Source organism: Seriola aureovittata, chromosome 17 (genome assembly GCF_021018895.1).
Source record: "Seriola aureovittata isolate HTS-2021-v1 ecotype China chromosome 17, ASM2101889v1, whole genome shotgun sequence".
In the NCBI taxonomy this organism is placed as follows: Eukaryota; Metazoa; Chordata; class Actinopteri; order Carangiformes; family Carangidae; genus Seriola; species Seriola aureovittata.
In genome coordinates this window covers 7,745,812-7,766,242 of record NC_079380.1, presented here as the reverse complement: position 1 = coordinate 7,766,242, position 20,431 = coordinate 7,745,812, and the positions used below count along the sequence as shown (strand labels likewise).

The window sequence follows — 20,431 nt, the reverse complement described above, 5'->3', positions numbered from 1 at the left end:
TGAGCGTTTTGGGAGTGGGAGGCACCTTGGTTTGGAATTTCTTCTTCCTGTCTGGCAGTAGGTAGATCTTCACGTACGGGTCAGAGAAGCCGTTGGCGTCCTTCGCTGGCAGGTCCAAAGCTTTCAGGATCTTCACCACCAACTGCTCCGTGCTGAGACACAAACACACACACACACATATATACAGCAAACTCTATTAGACGTTCACATGTTCATACAAAAGGCTCGGGGGGGGGGGGGGGGGGGGGCCCAGACAGGATCAACCCACACTCACAAGCACCTGTGCAGGCTTTATACACACATAATGGCGGGGGTGGTTCTGCGTCTCTGGAGGACGGAATAGCCAAAATAGTGTGAGTGTGTGTGTGTGTGTGTGTGTGTGTGTGTGTGTGTGTGTGTGTGTGTGTGTGCGTGCGTCATGGCTGCACTATCAGCGATGTTACATGTAAGCACAGATGTACAGCCAGTGATACAGAGTGTGGCTAAAGCTGAGCTCATTAATAATCCTTAACACAGGACCCTACAGAGCTGCTAATGCAGAAGAACAGAGCTGAGAGGACTGATGAACTGCCGAGTCAATCAACAGAAAATTAATCAAGGACAATTTTATACTATTTTATCATCAATCAATCACTTGACTCATTTTACAGGAACAAATTTTTAAAACGGAGTGATTTTGTCAGATGTGAGTGTTTGCAGCTTCTAGATGACAGTCAGTTGAACAGATTTGGGTTTCAATTAATCAAGAAAGAAAGAAGACAAGAAAAATAGAAATAACAAGATTAAAGATGAATCAATAATGACAATAATGCAATGTTACACAAGATATAAATAACAAAGCCACCAAAAAACATTGAGCATTGGGCTATTGGGATATTTCTTGTACATTTTAATCAGTACTGCAAAGTGTAGCTAAAGAAGCGGTTTCCAAACTGGGGGTCAGGACCCCCACAAGGGTCATGAGATGAATCTAAAAGATGACCAAATGATTGGTCATTGGTATAAAATAGTACAAATAAAAGACTGCAACACAAAATTATTATTATTATTATTACTATTATCAATATAATATTATATTAAATATTTTTTTATCTTTAAATATAAAGTTTGACATCTTAATGAAATACAACCTGTGGGGTCACAGGTTCAACATAACAACATAAAACCTAAAGAGATTAGAATGAAGTCTTTTTGTTTCATTTCATGAACGTACAGTACAAATAATATATGTTCTATTTTTTTATATTTAAAAACCTGGCCCCAACATCAAAATTTAAAATATTTTAAAACAAAAGTTTGGATGTGGCTCTGAAATTAAACAACTACTAGATCTAAGTAATTAAATGGCTGCAACTAATAAACGATTAATCTGCTGATTATTTTCTTAATTAATCACCAAATAAATCATTTGGTCCTTACAATGTAAATAATGGTTTCCTTGAATCCAAGGCGACATCCTTGAATGCCTTGTTTTGTCCAATCAAAAGTCCGAACAACATGACATTTAGTTTACTGTTGTATAACAGAGAGAAAATCAAGGTTATCACATTTTTCTTTGTTAGAACCACTGGATGTTTCTGGTATTTTCAATTACAAAATGACTCAAACAATTAATCAGTTATTTACAGTGATAATAAACTCATCAGTTATATCAATACACAGTATTTTATGTGGCCTTTTTGAAGCGTTTTCATGTGTTGTGGCGTGACGGCTGTTTCACCAATAAGAATCAAACACGCAAACGAGAAGAATATTACATCGAACACTTGATCTGTATTTTATGGAATATTTTTTTCCTCAAGATAAATAAATACAAGTACAAAATGAGGAAAATCAACAGCATTATTGGCCGTTAAAGCAACAAACCAAGCAGATACACACTCTGCAGCGGGGCTGTAAGTCTTTCTTTGTCACGCACACAACATTCAAGGATAAACACACACATGAGCAAGCGGACACACACATCTTTACATCCGAACACTCCATCCACACTCGTGGCTGCGTCTCACGCACCGTTTATTATGTATTTAATTACCAGATGAAGATGAAGACGGCTCGGAGGCCTTTAATCAGACCTCGTTAGACTGTGTCTCCCTGTGTTAACCAGTGTGTCAGCACTTCATTAGCTGCTTTAGGAGAGCAGCATGAACTTTGGGGCTGGGGAGGGATCAGCAGGGCAAAAGCCGGCAGTGACCCCGGCGGTTATAATGTCTTCTGTCCATCTCTACCAATCACAAATAAGATATGCTGGTTGACAATACAACCGCGGCCAATCGGGACACGTGTTTACCTCTGCATCATATCCAATTAAGGCAATTGGATAAACATGCCCACTCTGCAATCACATCAAATCAGGGAGATGATACACAGAGCGAACTGCTGCAGGAAATTACATTTACAGCTCAGCCAGATAAATATTTTAACGAGAAAACCCTGACCAATTCAAATATGTATCTAATGATCATTTAATCCAGTATGAATTTGTGACATGCTGCTGGTAGAGAGTCTGCAGTCCCCTAGATTAACCAGTGTGGTTCATGGCAGTGCTCAGATGTGTAATAATTGGAAACGACAGGAAGCTTGTGCACAAAAAAAAAAACAAACAAAAAAAAAACACCTCTCCCTGATCGTCATGAATTTTCCTGCATCTGTTGTCTGTTACAAAGACACATTTGCAGATTTCTCCTGCACTCACGTGTCTTTTTACAGAACAAGACATGAGCCCGAACCGAAACCAAGGTTTTATACACAATCCCCGAGGCGTGCTGCAGAGCATATACCTATTACCGCTCGAGCAGAGAGCGAAAATTCACGGCCTTATTCCTGGCAGACAAAGCCCCGAAAGCTAGCTGCTACTCCCACAGTGGGAATGTGTCAACTTTTAATGGGATTGTCAATGGAAATGGCTTTCCCAGAGGATCTGAGGAAGATTGACATTGTTGTTCTGACTGTTACACTCCAAACAGCAGGGGTGTAACACATTAACATACCAATCTTATCTCAGTTCCAACACTAACACACCTGTACGCGTGTGTCTCTGCACACGTGCCCAAACACACTCGGCGGCAGCTACATCTATTACCTTTCCCTCTTTATCCCTCAGTCACTCCCTCTGTCCTGCTCCTCTCACTAAACCGTTTCCCTCCATGACAGGCAGCTACAGCACAACGTAAATTATCTCATGACTTTACAAATGGGGGAAAAGGGGCACATGAATAGTTTTCATCATTAACCTCCCTCTCCATCCAACTCCCTTGCTAATTCCCTGTAACTGTAACTCTCCGGCTGCAGCGCAGTCTGGTGTTATTATGTGGTGACAGAGGCTGCTGTTTAAAGTGGCTCACCATATATAATTCATGACTCAAACGGCCTCTCGCTCCCTTTATTTTCTGACCATCAGCATTTTCGCCTGTTGTAATGTTTCTACATGTCAGGGCAGGCAGAAGCGAGGGGGTGGGGGGGTTACACTGTCAGCTGAGCCACAGACGGCGGGCTGCACACTCATCCCCACAACCCACAACCATCCCAAAACTTACAGCCGGCACACACATTCACATACACACTCTCACAAGCCAGCCCTCACAGCGTGGCACCCACCAATTACGTACTTAGACCCAAATTCTCCAGCAGAGAATATTTAACGGAGAATTGTCAAAGGAGCAAAATTAAAGTAACTACAGCAATCTGTGCCACGCAGTACATAAAAGACACAGACACTGCTTTGTCATTTACATTTAACAGTACCACTTTCTTATTTTTAAACATTAATATTTCAGTATCATCATCACAAACAAACAGGACCACCATTGAGCCACATCTCAGGCTGTCACTGTGTTAAGTGGTGTTTTTCAGAATGAGGGTAAATCCAACGCTCACTGTTACAAAACTCAATTTTCTACTTGAGGTTTTCTTTTTATGTCTACTGAGGAGGATAAACACGCTGAAAGATATTTTCCCACGAAGCACCTTCTGTCTGTTCAGTGCCATAAAGAAATGCAGCAAACCAGCGTCGGCTCGCACCCCTCTGACTTAAGTGTTTGAAGAACTTTACACCCACCGCCACCATCAAAGTGGTGCAGAAACAGAAACATTGACATTCACCGGAGACATGCAAAACTATAGTGGAGTGGTTGGATTCATCAGACAGTGTTCAGGTTTAAAATTCTCCGTACAGTGCACCACTGTCACAAGAAGCTGCAGAATGCAGAATGCTCTTTTAGACACACCAGAAAATATCTGCTTCTTTGATAAAAACTTGAAGGTACATAAAAGTGTACATAAAAACTCAGAGGTAGATTTTAACTACGGTTGTTTACATTCTGGCTCATTCCTGGGCGACTTTAACAACTTAGCGCTGCGTTTTCTTCTCAACTGTAACAACAAAGTGTTTTGAATTGGCTCTGATTCATGCCACTTCGCCATGGCAACAGCGGTCAAAGTTCATGTATGGTATTATCTAGACCATTCTGCCAAACCAACCAAAATTACGCACAAAATGTGATTTATCAGAAACAAAGTTGAAATAATTCAAACTGGGCGTCACTTTATAAAACTATAGGGTGGCTACATTATCTCTGAAGGTCCCGTGTTTCTGTGTTCAGTAACACTGAGGATGAAACACTTCTGGAACCAGTGGGCGGTGAGCTTGCAGCGTGGCTGTAGACTCTTTGTTTTGTGTTTCATAGTCAGTTAAAGTTAAAGTTGATAACATTTCTCCTGGTTTTAACTGAACTAAATGAAAACAGTACGATGTCCGGTACAGTGTTTTTACATTGTGGTGGCTTGTGGCGACATTTTAGACTTTTAAAAATGTGAGTGAAACATTGTTTTTTGTGAATCCACCTCTACATTGAAAAAAAACATTTTAGAAGAGTTTTGTGTTTTTGCACTATTTTCATCAAACCAGGACGTGTGCAGTTTTCCAGTCAGACAAGTCCATGGGGCTCCACACAGACGCTGCAGCACCTTTAGGCCAACCTGGTGGTGATGTAATGGCCTCATTTTTCTTTTTTTACAGATGAACTTTATAACTTAAAATTATTTCTGGCAATGATTTATTAATGTTAAATTTTCCTTTTTACATAAGAGGGCACTGACAGAGCCAGCAGGTTGTTTCGGTGTAAAACTTACTTGAAGGCGTAGCGCAGGAGGAAGCTGATCTTGCCGCAGTTGTCACCCTGTTTGCCTTCACCCTGGTCGCCCTTGGGTCTGTAGAGCTCTGGTTTGATCTGCCCAATGCTGGTTACCTGCTCCTTCTCCTCACCATGGAAATCAGGACTGGAGAGCTGGTGAGTCATGGGCTTGGGCCTAAACAGACACGTAAGAGCTCAGAGGGTGACTATTAAGTGAAGAGCACAGCGCGCACACTCACGCACACTCACACACACACACACACATATAGTCCGCTATACAGCAGCTTAATCAGAGAAGCAGTGGCGGGTAAACCATCCAAATGAGTTTAACCACTGTCACACCTGCGTGCACTGTAGTGTTATCTAATTAAGGCTAGTTGTATGATGATGGTGCTTCTGTACAAACCACAAGAAACACAACTTAACAACAACAAAATAGCAAAATATGAGTCTCAGAGAAAAATCAGATAATATTGTTGTTCGAGACTAGACTGACATGGAGAGGTGCAAAAAGTGTTCATTAGAGTGAAGCAAGATTAAAGCCAACATGGTTTTTACCAGAGTGCTCACAAAAACAACTTTTTATCAGGTACAGGCTTCTTTTATGTAATTTTCGATGATGCCTTCTTACTTTAATGATCACAAGCTGTAGGTTTTTACTCACCATGACATCTCTGAGTTTCACAACAACAACCCACAATCAGAAACTAACAAACACACACACACATTCAGCAGCACACTGATACACTCACCGTGAGGTGACCTGCTGCTGGGAATGAGCGTTGGGCAGGTCTTTTGGGGGATGGGCTCCCCCCTCTGAGTTGGGGACGTCTGGAGACGTCTGACTCAGCTTCAGAGTTCCTAACAGGGGAAGAACACGGACAAAACAATGTGTTTCATTAGCGCTGCTGTGGCTGTGGAGTCGGCCATTACAGTGTCTCTAACAGCAACGTGTATGTCTTCCTGCAAAGCATCGATCTCATTGATTGTATCGCATTGATTTAACAGACAGTGATTCAACAGCAGAGAGAAGGGAAGAAGTGATCAGACATATTTACAACAGCAGAACATGAGCCGGCATGAAAAGCCAACAGCACAGAGACGCAAAACAGCCGCACATCCAGCTCCAATAAAGACAGCCAGCAAACATTTGACTGTGAATTATGACAAACAACCTGCGCTGGAGTTGACAGCCAGCATTAATTCATCAACACAATGAAAGCTCATAGCTGCTGCTGCAGCTGACATCAGTTTAAAACATTGTTGTATTGTGAAAATTACTTCTTGTTCTAATTACTGCTTATTGTGGTTGTTGTTGAGCTTAAGTGGACGATTCCAGTCACGCCGCCATCACGAAGGAGCTCATAAAAGTATATATTTTTTAATGTATTTTTGAGAAGGCTAGAACTAAAAATTATTCTATTTATTATTCAATCTGCATGTTTTTTTGATGATTAATTATTTGGTCTATAAAACATCAGAAAACAATGGAAAATGCCAATTATGTTATCAAATGTCTTTTCAAATGCCAAATGTCCCAGATGTCATATGGATCCACAACCCCAAAATATTAAACCCATCAGCATGCGAGACAAAGAAAAGCGGAAACTTCTCAGGGCTTTGAGAAGCCGTAATGGTCAGATGGTATTTGTTCTTGAAAAATGACTTAAAACAAACATTCTGCCGATCAACTAATGCAAGTCTGACTTAGTGTAATGTGTACGGGTTCTTTCGTAGTAACAAACCCACACAGAATTATGGGCCACCTCTGCAGCTTTAGCGAGCTTTTGAGCTCATTGTCATGGCACATTTACTGTTTGGTTCAGTTTCACTGCTCACATCAACCTTGTTTCCAGCAGCAGCAGCAGCAGGCAGCCGTTTTCTGCAAACAAGCTCTGATAAAACTAACTGGTGAAGAAAGCTGAACATTTAGCAGCTAACGATTTTCTCAGAGACCAAAACAAAGCGAAAAAGAAATCGAACAGAGGAGTTATATTCATCAGGTGGCCAGAAACATGACTCCGGAGCTCTGCCGGTTGCAAACATGTTATCCGTAACAGCCTTATAAGGCGATTATAAAACAGTCTGTGTGTCTGTTTGCTGCAGCGTACTGCCAAAAATTGATTTATGCAGCTTTAAGGAATAAACAAATTAATCCTTTAATGAAAATGTAGGCGATATTTGTTGTAATTAAAACTTCAACTCAAACAGGCAGTGTAACTTTTTTTTACCACTGTATAACTAAGTGTCTGTAATAAGAGACTCGGCCAGTGAGATGAAAAAGTAATATTCCTTGAATGTAGCTCCACTGAAAGAAAACCCATTTATATGTAGAATAATGGTCAGAATTCATCACACTAGTGCAGCACAGATAAATTATTTTCCCTGTATGTAGGTAAATGTATTAAATTGAGTACTGAGAGTATATTAAAATGAGAAGTTATTGACCATGGCATTACATTACTCTTACAGTCAGACTGGGATTAAGAGTCTAATGTCTGTGAGCTCGCGCCCTCTCTCACCAGCGTTGTTGGGGTAGGAGTCCATGTCCAGGTAGGAGTGCTCCTGGGTCTCATGCGGCCCCCCAGCCACACTTCCCACCTCCCCCCTCTCCAGCCCCACCAGCTCAGAGAAGTGGGGGTGGTGCTGGCCCTGCTGCCCTAGCGTGGGGTACAGTGAGGACGAGGAGTGGCCCTCCTTCCTCTGCAGCAGCGGGGGCAAGAGCGACGGGCCCCCGGTGCCTCCGAGGCTTCCGACGCCAGCGCTACCGGGCAGCAACCCCGACGTCAGGCTCAGGACTCCGCCCTCCTTGTCCCGCCATGGCAGCCAGCAGAGCTTCCACGAGACGAAGAGGGAGACGGAGAGGAGGACGATGCCGCAGAATGTCACGATGACCGACAGCAAGCTGACAGAGATCTCTACAGAGGATGAAGGTAAAGAAAGAAAACATAGAAAAGCTTAATCCTGAAGGGGACATGAATGTGTGTACTAAAGGTCAAGGCGATCCATCCATTAAGCATTGATACATTTCACTATAAAACACAAATGTGAACCTCATGTTGGCACTACAGGAAGAAGTCAACAGATCACCAAAATCAGTTGGGTCCATTCTCTGGGAAACATGAATGACTGTACAAAATTTCCTGGTAATCCGTCCAGCTGGACAAAAGTGGTGGAGCGATCCACCAGCCAACAGAACCACACTCCCATTCACAGTGCCATGCTGCTATCGCAGCTAAAAAACAACAACCTAATGATATGTATTCACACATTAACACATTTTACATATGCCTAACAAATCAGCTGTAAACCACTGGATGATCAACAGTCCATACACCCCCGTCACACACAGACCGTCACCAGCATCACCACAGCATCTACAAATCACACATCACGGAGCAGGAAAGGGAACCCGCTGAAGGCATCAATTGATATGCAGCCGTCCCCTGAAGCTCATATCCTACATTCGAATCCAGAGCTTAAAATGGGGGCAAACGTTGGCGGAGAGGATATTCTTAAGGGAGGAGAGGAGGCAAAGCGGCGGGTTGGGGTGGGATTGAGGAGGGAGGGGGTGGTGGTTCAGCAAACAATTAAAAAAAAAAAAAAAACACCAACACCCACAGTGATGTCTCTATGCAATGTCATCCCACATTTCCTCATGGCTATGAGCTTTTTAATCTGTGACGGCTCAAGGATTGTGTCTGAGGGTTGGTGGGGGTGTGGGGGTGCTGGGGATGTGAGGGTGGGGATGTGGGTGTGTTAGCGAGGGTTGAGTATGACTCATCCGATTGAAAAAGAAAAAAATGCACAGAGTAAAAGAAAAGCGCCGTTTCAGCACCCAGACTGCTGGACAGTTCCAGCAACAGCCTCCATCAAAGAGGAGCAGCAATGAAAGAGAGTCGACATCAGCTCCAGAGCTCAGCCACTTTTGTAGTTCTTTTATGGTTTCAAAGGGCACAACTGCACGTGTCGGAGCCTATTATACGTAAATTCATTATGAATTTTTAAATGTGTAAATACCCTATAAATATTCCATGAATGCTTATAAATAAATAGACTAAATATACAATGAATATTTATAATTATCCTGAACCATTTGAAGTCTTTTTTTATAAATAGCATCTTTTGGGTCTGATAACTGTCTTCACAAAAGGACCAATCAGAGCCCTCAATGGCCCACAGCCCTGAACATGAATATTCATAGTTTGTAAGTAGACCAAGAAGACTCATTACGATACAATGTGCTGATTTTGGTATACGCTTTTGTGCACGCTCCAGACCAGGGAGACACCAATTAACAAGTCTTCCTATATGTGGGCCGGCCAATCATCACCTTCGTGTAGAACAGCGCTGTCTCACCATCGGGGATAACGTTTCCCGAACCCCCACCACTACCACCGCACGCTTGTACCGTCCCACACAAAGGCCTCCTTTTCTTTTAACCCCTTTTCCTTCAATTCAGAGCGTCTCTATGGGCATGACAAAGACATAAGCACTGTTAAATCACACAAAAGAGAATGAAATTTTATCTGTAACAGGCTGACAACAAGACTGAGAGCAAATGAGTGAAAACAAGACAACAGCAGCCAATCCTCCAGCCCTGGGGTGCATCCTCTGGAATTCAGTTCGCTTCTGTCTCCGCCCGCCCTCCCTCTCTTTCTCTTTCACTCTCTCCTCTATATAATCCCCTCAAACACCCCTCATTCCTCGCTGTCATCTCTTCTCCCATGCTGTCTGCCTCTGCACGCTCTGACTTTATTCCTCTCCTCAGCGACTGTCTCTTTGTTCGTCACCCCTACCTTCTCTTCGTCTCCCCCATTTCTCTGCCTCCCTTTCCTCGCTCTCTCTTTGGTGAATTATTCATCAGCCTGTGTATGTCATTAATCAGCACTTGTTCAAAAGATATGATTGGGGGAAGGCGAGCTGGTGGTGTGGGGGGTGGGCGCGGGGACATCGATCTGTCGCGGTGGAGAACAAGACCGGGTGGGAAGTGAGGAACAAGGGAGGGAATAAGGAAGAGCGAGCGAAGCAAGATAGTACATGATGATGGAGATCAGGAGGCGAGAGGAGGGGAAAAGAGGGCAAAGGAAGGTAGGACAAGGTAGGAAAAAAATCAAGAAAAAGAGGACAGCTGTGATGAAGGGGAATGGAGAGAAAGAAAAAAACGATCGAAACCACAGGATGGCCAGCAGGGCCGGGATAGACAGAGGGAGAGGCCTGAAAACGGATTGGCGCCCATGTTGGAACAGACATATAAGCTGACTGGGTTTATTCCCTCTTTCAGTTTCCTCAGAGGAGGAGGAGGAAGGGAGGAGGATTGATAAAGTCGATGCAACTACCACGGCATGTGTGAAAGAGTTGACAGTGATTTAGAGTGAAACTTAAAGCGGGGAGGGGTTTAAGGATGAGAAAGGTTAATGTATTGATCTGGAGGGGGAAAAACAAAGCGAGGAGGCAGAGGAGTACGAGTGTGTGTGGCTGGCAGATCAGGGTGCACTGATAAGACGTGGCTGTGATCAAACGTGCACAGGGACTGTCGGAGGCCAAACCGATCACCTCCATTTGTCTCTCTTTAGGGCAGTCGCTGTGCCTTCCCAAGCACTGATCCTGTCAAAGATCCATCGCTAATCCACAAAGCATAAAAACCAAGTCAGCGGGAGGGTAGGTGGGTGGTTTGGAGGCCTCTGAAGTGCGCCGTGAAGAGGGACCAAGATTCCCTGTCAATCAGCAGCTGATGCGGGCCCACTGGGAGTCATACATTGCTCCACATCAAACACATCTCCGCTGCTTACACAAGCCGTTCACTGACAGCTTGCGGCGGCCGTGGCCCCTCGGAGGGCACGGAGACTTCCGTCAGCAAACACCAAAAAATCACAGCTGGTAAGCGAAGGGGGCCAACGCCTAAAACCATGGCGTGACATTTCTTCACAGAGCCATCCAAATCTCCAGAGGCAACACGCAGCCAATCCAGGCTAATCTACACTGAGCCATAGATATCCATGCTAATCTGCATAACAGCACATTGCACTTCCAAATGCTTCAATGAGAACCCACACACAATACTCTGCACACAATACACTCCACCGTGGAGCACGATGCACCTACTCAGTTTGGTAAAAAAAAAAAAATCCAGCTCTGAGATAACAATCGCAGAATCCTACTGAGACTCTTTTGGGGCTCGTAAACGAAATGGGATGGACTTGTACCGTAGCCATTTCAATCTAGCAGATGAATATTTCATGGTTTGTTGTTCTGAGTGCACAGCACTTCTAACCTGCTTTAAACATGAGCACTCTTCTTAACATTTACCTTCTCATACCTTGAAGTCTAACACACAGTACGCCATGTTCCCGTGCGACTCCACAAGTGATGCAGCAATACTGAAAATATTCTGTTGAAGCTTTTGATAGACATGCATTAGGGTTTCCATTTAAGTATTTAAGTAAATGGGTGTTTCAGATCATCATGGGATACTAAAAATCTTCAATGAAACATACAGACACCCAATATCATTTTAGCATCAAAGATTCGCCCCCTGTCTGCTTGAAAGGCGTCTGTTTAGTTCATGGTTTCCTCTCTCACAGAGTAAAGCCAACTTAAGAAAAAAAACAGGAAACAGCATCAAAACATACAGACCCGCCATGTCAGAGTTTTTAGAATATTTAGCAACACATTGTAAAAATATGTAATAATATTGTGTATGAATGAATGAATGAATACACAATATGAATCCAGAGCAGAGTGGTTTATTCAGCGGGAGATGCTTCTGTGGACGTTGTCTATTGTGAGCCTGCTATTATTGGAGTGCATTCACACAGACATGGATCAAGATGACCGCAGCCTCTGTTCTGTGTGAAGGAGGAAACTACCAGCTTTTATAAGCCATCTTTCAGTCTACATGGGATGACCCTGATACTACAAGGGTAGATTTTGGATGAAGGGGCTATTTGTACATTTTCTCCGTTGCTGAACGCAGTTTCTTGCCAGGAGCAGGTGGTGGTGATTGTTGATTGACAAGAGCTTCCACCATCATTGCATTTACAAGACAAGCGGTTATACGTAATACGTCCTCTGAGCCGCACTAGCTTACTTCTTCAGGGCAGATTGGAGGCTACAGTGAGTCGCTATCAGAAAGTGACAAGACAGGTCGGGGCTAGCTGGTTAGTGTGCTAACTTGTTGTTGAAATCAAACATTTCTTCTAGACTGGGAGATAAACAGCTGCTAATGCTAACACTGGCTACATATAATAGCAAAACTTGCAAATAGCTCCTTTAAGGCAGGTTGAGGCAGATTAATATGGGTTTTTACAAACTGTTAAATCATGTGAGAACAAAGTATAAAAGAAAGGTTCTTTTACACTTATGATATTTTCGTAAAAAAAGTCAGCCATGACATGTGTAGACATCACATAAGAAGCTCCAGGTGTGTCAGTTACCTGCGTCCAGCGGTCTGTTGCGACCTCTCAGCAGGTAGCTGAACTCCTGGCAGCGTTCGCTCTGGCTGTAACCTCTCGGGGAGTTGAAGCACAGCTCCTCCACCAGCACCAGCGCCTTCTTACACAGGTCTTCATCCCAGTCCCCCGACATCCTCCAATCCGCATCGCACTCTCACCAGCAGTCAGCCAATGACAGCGCAGCCCTCGCCGCCCTCACCTATCGGACGGCGCTCGGGTAAGTAGAGTGTTGACCCGTCCACCTTTTACAAGGTGTGAACTGAGAGGGAGCAGGCAGAGGAAGCTGAGAGGCCAGCAGCGATAAAGGAAGAACAAGAGGGGCTCTGCAGGGTGTCTTGGTCTGGATCACAGAGACCAGACTGACGCGCCCATGTGTGACTGAGCGACACCCACCCCTCTCACTTTCCCTGAAAGAGATAAAGGGAGAGAAATTGGCAGCATGAGTGTAAGGACATAAAAGTGTACAAATCAAGCTTTTGGCAGATTGGTCACCTTACCCATTAAGTGCAAACACTGATGCCAAAACCATCAGTGTGTACCCGATGGATCATTGGCTCCTGTGCTACATAACATCGCTTTAGCATAGTGATACAAGGCAACTGGCATCAAGTAAGAGGTGAGAACATTCCATCTTGTTGCAGGCACATCCAAAAGTATCCTGATGTGTGAGAAAGTATGACAGGTGTTTGCTGAGTTTGGTCAAATTTACAGTAAAGGTTCAGTTCACCCAAGTTCTGAAAGAATCTGTTTCCCCACTTCCCTGTGAACCTGTGAGCCTCCTGTCACTATCACAATCACTTTTTAACATTTGGTCAAAACCGGTTGACAGTGAGGTCTGTGAATTATGTAGCAGCAGGAAATTACTTCAGGCAGAGTACGTTTTTGTTTTGTCAAATTCATTTCCATTCTTCTGTACAGGGGTGGCAGGGGAAGGCTCTTGGGTAAGCGAAGGCACCATACAGTCTTTGTGTGGGCAGAAGAACCAAACCAGTGAGTTAATGAGCCTTAAATGACCCCTCGAGGTACATATGATAAAGTCCTCTGAACTGAACTGAATCTAAAAGAAGAGTTAGGTGTTGATTCTTACTGGGTTCAGTTCTATGAGCCACTTTATGTTCTAAAATCAACACAGTTTTGAAATACAAGAGAGAAAACATACAATGCAATACTACTTTTGGGAAGTGGCGAAGCTGATGTAAATTAATGGTCCAGCCAAAATTGCATAATATATAGTGTCGCAAAAACAAACCTTCCTAAAACAATCATACTGAGTTAATAATTTATTTTCAAAATTAATGAATGTGCAAACTACATAATGAAAGCCGCAATTCACTTTCTATTACTTAAATGTCAACCTTCTTACTTTGAATAATGCCAGATGAGTCAGTACTCACTCAACATGGTGAATACTTAATTGCACAGAGCTCTACTGTCAGTGATCTCCTGAGGATGATTTTGGTGTCTAAAACTGAACAATGGGTCAATCATCCTGAAACTTCATGTATTATGTAACACACTTATTACAACCTTCTGTAACACAAATATATTGAAGGAGTGATGGAGACTAGCTGCTTTTTTTCTTGGTAATGGTTTATTAGTACAACAACAACAAGTCGTACCAGCTACCTTATATTTAGCTTCACATTTAGCTTCTATTGTACTGAAGGAAAAATCCAAATTAAAGCATTTCATCATCTTTAATATTGTCATAAAGCCTTCATTTGTGTGTTTTACCTTTATTGGACTTGACTGTCGAGATTCTGGGCCATGGTGAATTTGCAAGCCGGAGCGGAAGCACTCCAAAGTTTTCTTTGCAAATGGATTTGGCTAAAGAATGTAGAGTTATGCCTGCAGTGCATGCATAACCTTTAGCTTGTTATTTTCCTAATGTTTCCAAGACCAGAAACCGCAGCCTGCAGACAAGTGGCTTCTTTTTTCTCTTCTCTACAAATTGGAAAGTTGAGCTCTTTGTCATCTAGCTCCAACAGGAAACGGTGGAAGGCGTCCGTGTCTGTGATCTCTCCAGCACATCAGCGTGGACTGGAAGGATTGTGGAGACTCTGTTTTTTGAAGCTCTCCAACATCACCTTGCAAAAAAAAAAATCAATTGATCAATCAATGAGACACATGAATACAAGTGCAGCAGAGACAAATAGCATCAAGAACACCAATCAAACAAATGTTTGGAGGGCTACAAAATCTCATAAAACATCAAACTGAGGTATAATTAGCTGAATTAAGTCTGACTGCATTATGTGCGTGCTCCTTGTCCTTTCATCCAAAAGAAACTAGACTTCTTTAGCATACTGTCTTTATTTTTGAACTCATTCTGTCTAAATAAAAGCAGGTCAATGCCCAAACTCCAGTTTCTCACAGTCTGTGAGGCTCCAGGGACTCTGACTGACGAAAATGTATGCAAAGTTGTGTCTAATAATACCGATCCAAACCCTGGTATTGAATATGTCTGGCGAGACATTTTGCACAAGCCCTTGGTCGGGTTGGGGGGGGGGGGGGGGGGGGGATCACTGGAAAAACAATACTATTCATGGAGAGGGGGTCAAGCTCACTTTTCCACCGAGATGTTTTGTCCTTGTGAGGCGGCGGACCTATTTCTCAAGCAAGGTGCCTTGTCGGACAGGGGAAGGACTATTGATCATTTGATGTATGTTGTTCTGTGAAATGTCAAGCGTCAGTCTTTGTGCATTGAGTGGCACCTTCCTAGCAAAGTGCTCCTTATGTGTCCATCTGTCTTCCAGCCATCAGTCAATCTCCACATTAGGCAAAGACATATTTCACTCCAGAACAAGATTGGAAACAAGAAAATGCCTCCTCTCCTTCTCGAGCTTTCTGTCTCTCTTCTTGAAGATAGAAACACACTTTTTCGCCTCTTGTTTGCCCTCTGCCTCTGTCTCTGTTCAGAAGCTGATTGTCACATTAAGATCGTGTGTCAGTCTAAAGTTAGAACTCAGATAACGTGGAGTCTATTTATCTGTCCATCGCGTCGCAGCCTTTTGCGGAAATGAATCCGAAATTAGCGAATCAAAACGCCATCCAGACCCAACATCCCACATGAGCCCCCCCCCCCCCCCCCCCCCCCCGCTCCAGCATCACTCTCTCCCATTAAGATAGTAAATCTGTCTGAGTGACTTTAAAACCCAGGATATCTCAATCTGAGGAATGGCTGTCTGGCACAAAACTGGCCGCCTCAAATGCCAGTGAGAGCATCAGAAGGGAGGGAGAGGCGAAGAAGAAGAAATGGAGGAGACAGACAGACAGAAAGAACGATTGTGTGGCGAGAGACAGAGGAGGAGGGAGGCGGAGAGAGAGAGAGGGATAAGAGAGATGCTGACATTAAATTGGAGACGAGACAGATAAAGAGGGAGGGAAAAAAATTGGAGCAGAGAAGGGCAGAAAAAAAAAAACATAGGAAGCTGGCGGCGAGGGTGACACAGCAACAATGGTAATCAAGGGTTTGAGGACGCAATTTACTACAAGCAAAATATTTACAGAGGCTGGTTATTCACAGATAAATATGCCTTCAGAAACGTGTTGACGAATCATTCCACTCCGAAAGCGTCATGCCCAGAAACACACATTCTTACTATACTGTAGAGAGCAACACTAAACCTCCCACAGATGCTCCATTGACTGCTGCTCTGACTGGGATCAATACTCTCAGGGAACGAATACGCCACAACACAGACCAGTCGACCAGTAAGGTCACTGTCCGATTGGGCAGAGGAGACAGGACGGCGTGCAAGGTCACAGTCTAATCACGGTATGGAGAGAGGAGAATCAGTGTACGCCGGTCCTGTCCAATCACACGACAGACAGAAGAGAGGGAAAAAAAGAGAAGGACGTCTGTGCTCAATTATGAAAGAAGGCGGCCAGTCGGATCGTGAGCTAAATCCGGGGGGGGGCAGTTGCACCAGAAACAAGGACCAGACAGCCACTGGATATAAACTAAAATTCAAGTCAGATTGAGGCTGCAAGTTCAACCCCCTCCACTGGTGCCCTTGAGCAAGACACTGAGCCCCTGGCTGGCCCCTCCTGTTAATCACTTAGGATAAGAGCATCAGCTAAATGTCTCATTTTTAATGGCTCTGTCCAGCCGTTACATCTTCAACCTAGCTTATAGGCGATAAAGCAGATGAGGCGTTTATGTTTGTATCCCCTTATAATGAAGGGATCATTCTTGTATTTGCACAGGGCGGATTTGGAGCCGCCCTCAGGTGCACAGAGAGCGGGAGCAGAAAAAAAAAAAAAAGTCCAGCAAATCCAATACAAATTAGAGTGAGGAAGCAGAACTCGCCACAGTACTCCTAGTTCTTACTGCCGAGGCATATACCAATAAATATTTATCTAATATCGAATGCACTCCCTCACTCTTTTTTTTGAGTAGTTGTACTGGATTTTTTATTTTTCTTGGCCCAGCACTCCTCGTACAAGAATTCCAGTGCTTTTCTCCCCGTCGCTGGGAAATTCCACCGAAGACAGCCAGCAACAAATAAAAATCCTCGAGCAGGGCGAATGTGAATTTGATAAAAGAAGAAAAAGAGAAAAAAAAACCCAGGGGGTGTGTTTTTCAGTAACAAGGATCATGTTAGAGAGCGTGACTGAAATCTGAAATCTGTGTGTGGAATCTGTCTCTGAGGGATGAATCACACACCTCAGCTGGGTTTGGGAATTACAGTGATAAGGCCTTTGAAAAGCTGCTGTCTGCTGAATAAGAGGAAGACATTCAGATGCTTACAACAAACCTGTGATCTACTCCAAGCCCCTCATATCATCATCTGGCATTTCATTCTCTGGCCAAATTGTATATTTACCTTTATATTGAATAAAGTAAATCACGTTCAAAGACAAATGGATCAAAATTATAGGTGAGGTTTTTTATAGAATTTAATTTCAAGTTAACTGAACAATCGGGAAGGTTTATGATCACATCCTTATTCAGTTTTCTCTCTTTATCAACTTGGACTAATAAGAATTAATGTTTATTGCTAGAATGTCTAATTATTTTTAAATTGAGAAACTGAACACTTTGATAATTGCAAAATTTAACAGAGAACAGTCAGAGTCTTTTTTGTGTGAGAACATAACGTTTCTGTAGACAAAGGAGACTAATCCATCGGATATACCTAATAGGATGTTTCAGGAGGATCTCATTGAACCTTCTTTCAAGTCGTCCTATCCACTGCCATGCTCTCTCTTTTGTTTTCATCTGTACCTGGAAGTCATCTTTAATTGCACCTCTCATCCTTGCCCTGAATGCTTCTGTTGTTGTCTTTTGTTTTAAAGTGCAAATGTGCTTAAGTGTTTAAGTAAATTTCACATGTCCCCGCGTCTGCGTTTTTATGACATTAGCGGTGTTCCCCTTTGAAAACATGTCGGTTCCTGCCGGCTGTACTCCACAGTCTGGTGACTTGGCCCTGTGACCTGCTCCTCTCTTATCCAGACTTTGATGCTGTCTGCTCTGCTGTGCCCTGCTGGGCCATATCATGTTGTGTATCACCTCAAATCGATGTACTCATGTACCCTTAGATCATCCGCTATTCGCCAGGACTGTCCCTGATTCATAGAGGTCATGACCTCGCTCCACCGGCGCTGGCATATCCTCCTTGCATCACTTCCTTTCGAGGCCACGGCGACGGTCTGCCCGAGACAATGCTATCATCACTCCTCTCTGCTCATTCGGCTGTGACGGATTGATGCATGGGGATAAACAGATAGGGCTACTACAACTCATCTTTTTGGTTACTCCAGTGGAGCAGTGCTGTGTTTCGCCAGGACAGAGACGGCGCCGTATGAGGCCAAGATTGAGCGTGGGGATATTAATGTCTATTGACTAGAGGTAATAGCTTTGTGGAGCCTCAGCCTCGAGGTTGTCCCAATTTAGCCTGTCCTATAATAGCTCCTGCACACCCTTTCAGCAAATAAATAACATGAGGTGGGAGTTAGTGGGCTTTAATATCTGCTTAAGACCATATATCACAATAAACATGCAATCAAACACACGGTAACATCCGAGCAGAAACTCTCTCCTTCTGTTTCCACCTATTTCTGTCCCACATTTACACATATCAAAGGGTGCTGTCCGGGCTTTCACAGCTCTCTGCCACTCTGGGCCTGTTGGAGCTGCAAGTGTCTAAATTATCTATAACATGACACAGGAACTAGAGAGCATGTGGCCAGCCAGGAACCCTGGGATATTGGTACTGCTCTTCCTGTCTCTTGCACAGCCAGTGGAGCTGCAGAGTGGGACCTATTTACAGACAGGGAGTGTAATCACACACACACACACACACACACACAGACAACTGGCCGCCCTCACTTCATTTTTCACCTACTGCTATGTCAGAGTCGGTGAGTCAGTGTGTCTCAGTGGGTTTTCTTTTTCTTTTTTTCCTTTTGACCATTTGCATAAATATCGCTCTCTGTGGTGGGAAGCCAGAGCAACTGTGCCTTTGATGGTGCGGGGCGGAGGGGGGTGGGGGGGGGGGGCGGGGTGGGGTGGGATCGCCGGGGTGTGGGTGGAGGGGGGGAATTACGCACGGCTTACGCACGTCAACCTGTCTTCGGTGTGTTTTCTGCGTGCTCGTGCGCGCACCCCCACTGTCTGTTCGTCTCATATCTAATAGGGTTTACGTGGAGGAAAAAAAAAAACAAAAGTTCAATCATCATCATCAGTGAGGATAGCTGCCATTGATACACTTGTTATACAGCTAGGAGCCTGTTATGTGTTACATAGGCTAGTACAGCCTACATCATAGCCTCATGGACTGCCTCCTCACTACATGCACCCCACTATAGGCTCGAAACATATATCTACCTATGGTGGAATGCAATATGGAAGAGCCAGGGTGATGCACAAATAATATAGATTAAATATTAATGGAAAAACAGACACATGCTGCTAGATTTAGGGCATGTTCAGCAGAGCCCAGTGCGGGGTGCAGGATCAAAGCAGATATGATGAGAATAACGCACACATCGCAGATATCACAGAGCCCAATGCATGCTGGCTGCAGGAGCAACGGAAAAGGGGGGGATTTCTTCCTACCTTGGCGTTGCAGAAACCACTGTCTCCCTCTCTGTCCGATTTCCCGATTTACGAGCCTGTCCGCTGTTTTAGTCAGATGCGACGCTTGTAAAGGGGCATTCCGCCCTCTTTCGCTCTGTCCACCCCCCACCTCTCGCTCTCTCTCTCTCTCTCTCTGTCTTTTCCTTCTCTCTCCAAGACGCACCGAGCAATAAGCCCCGCAACCGGGATGGCAGACTGAGAGGGAGAAATGAACAATATGATATCTCTCCCCTCCCCTCTTTACCCTCCCGTTTCCTGTGTTCTTCTCTTATATTTTTCCCCCCTCCTTGTGTTTTTCCTCCTCTCTGTTTCACTATCCCCTCCCTCTCACTCTCTCTGTCTCTCGGCTGCTCGCTCGCTCCCTCCTCTATTTTTCCTCCCTGTGCTCTGAATACTAATACTGTGTCTTTCCTATCACTGCCTCTACAGCCCGGCCAGTGCTAAAGACATACTGATGTATGTGGGGCGTGTGGAGGGATGGAGAGAGAGGGAGAGGTAGCGCGCGTGCTTGTGTGTGTGTGTGTGTGTGTGTGTGTGTGTGTGTGTGTGTGTGTGTGTGTGTGTGTGTGTGTGTGTGTGTGTGTGCTTGTGTGTATTACTGGGAACCAGGGGGAGTGCGGGGATGGTGGGGAGGGTAATGGCCACTCTCAGCCTGGAGGGTAGGTGGGTGGGTTAGAAGGGCCCAGGATCTTGTTTGGTCTTATTAGAGCTGTGATTAGATAATAATACTCCTGCAGATGCCCCTGGAGATGTGGTGGTGG

The 20,431-nt window shown here is 44.2% G+C and overlaps 1 protein-coding gene across 1 annotated transcript in view; it reads right to left on the bottom strand.

Moving 5' to 3' along the window:
* The window catches only part of syt3 (synaptotagmin III), a 33,278-nt gene extending 13,179 nt beyond the window's left edge, over window positions 1-20,099 (bottom strand). The window contains exons 1-7 of the mRNA XM_056402381.1: window positions 19,650-20,099; window positions 14,321-14,673; window positions 12,569-12,993; window positions 7,655-8,050; window positions 5,885-5,993; window positions 5,131-5,307; window positions 26-152 (exon numbers count right to left, since the gene is read on the bottom strand). Coding sequence (XP_056258356.1) covers window positions 26-152; window positions 5,131-5,307; window positions 5,885-5,993; window positions 7,655-8,050; window positions 12,569-12,719 — 960 coding nt within the window. The 5' untranslated portion in view covers window positions 12,720-12,993; window positions 14,321-14,673; window positions 19,650-20,099. The remainder of the gene's footprint in view (window positions 1-25; window positions 153-5,130; window positions 5,308-5,884; window positions 5,994-7,654; window positions 8,051-12,568; window positions 12,994-14,320; window positions 14,674-19,649) is intronic.
* Window positions 20,100-20,431: the final 332 nt, after the last annotated feature.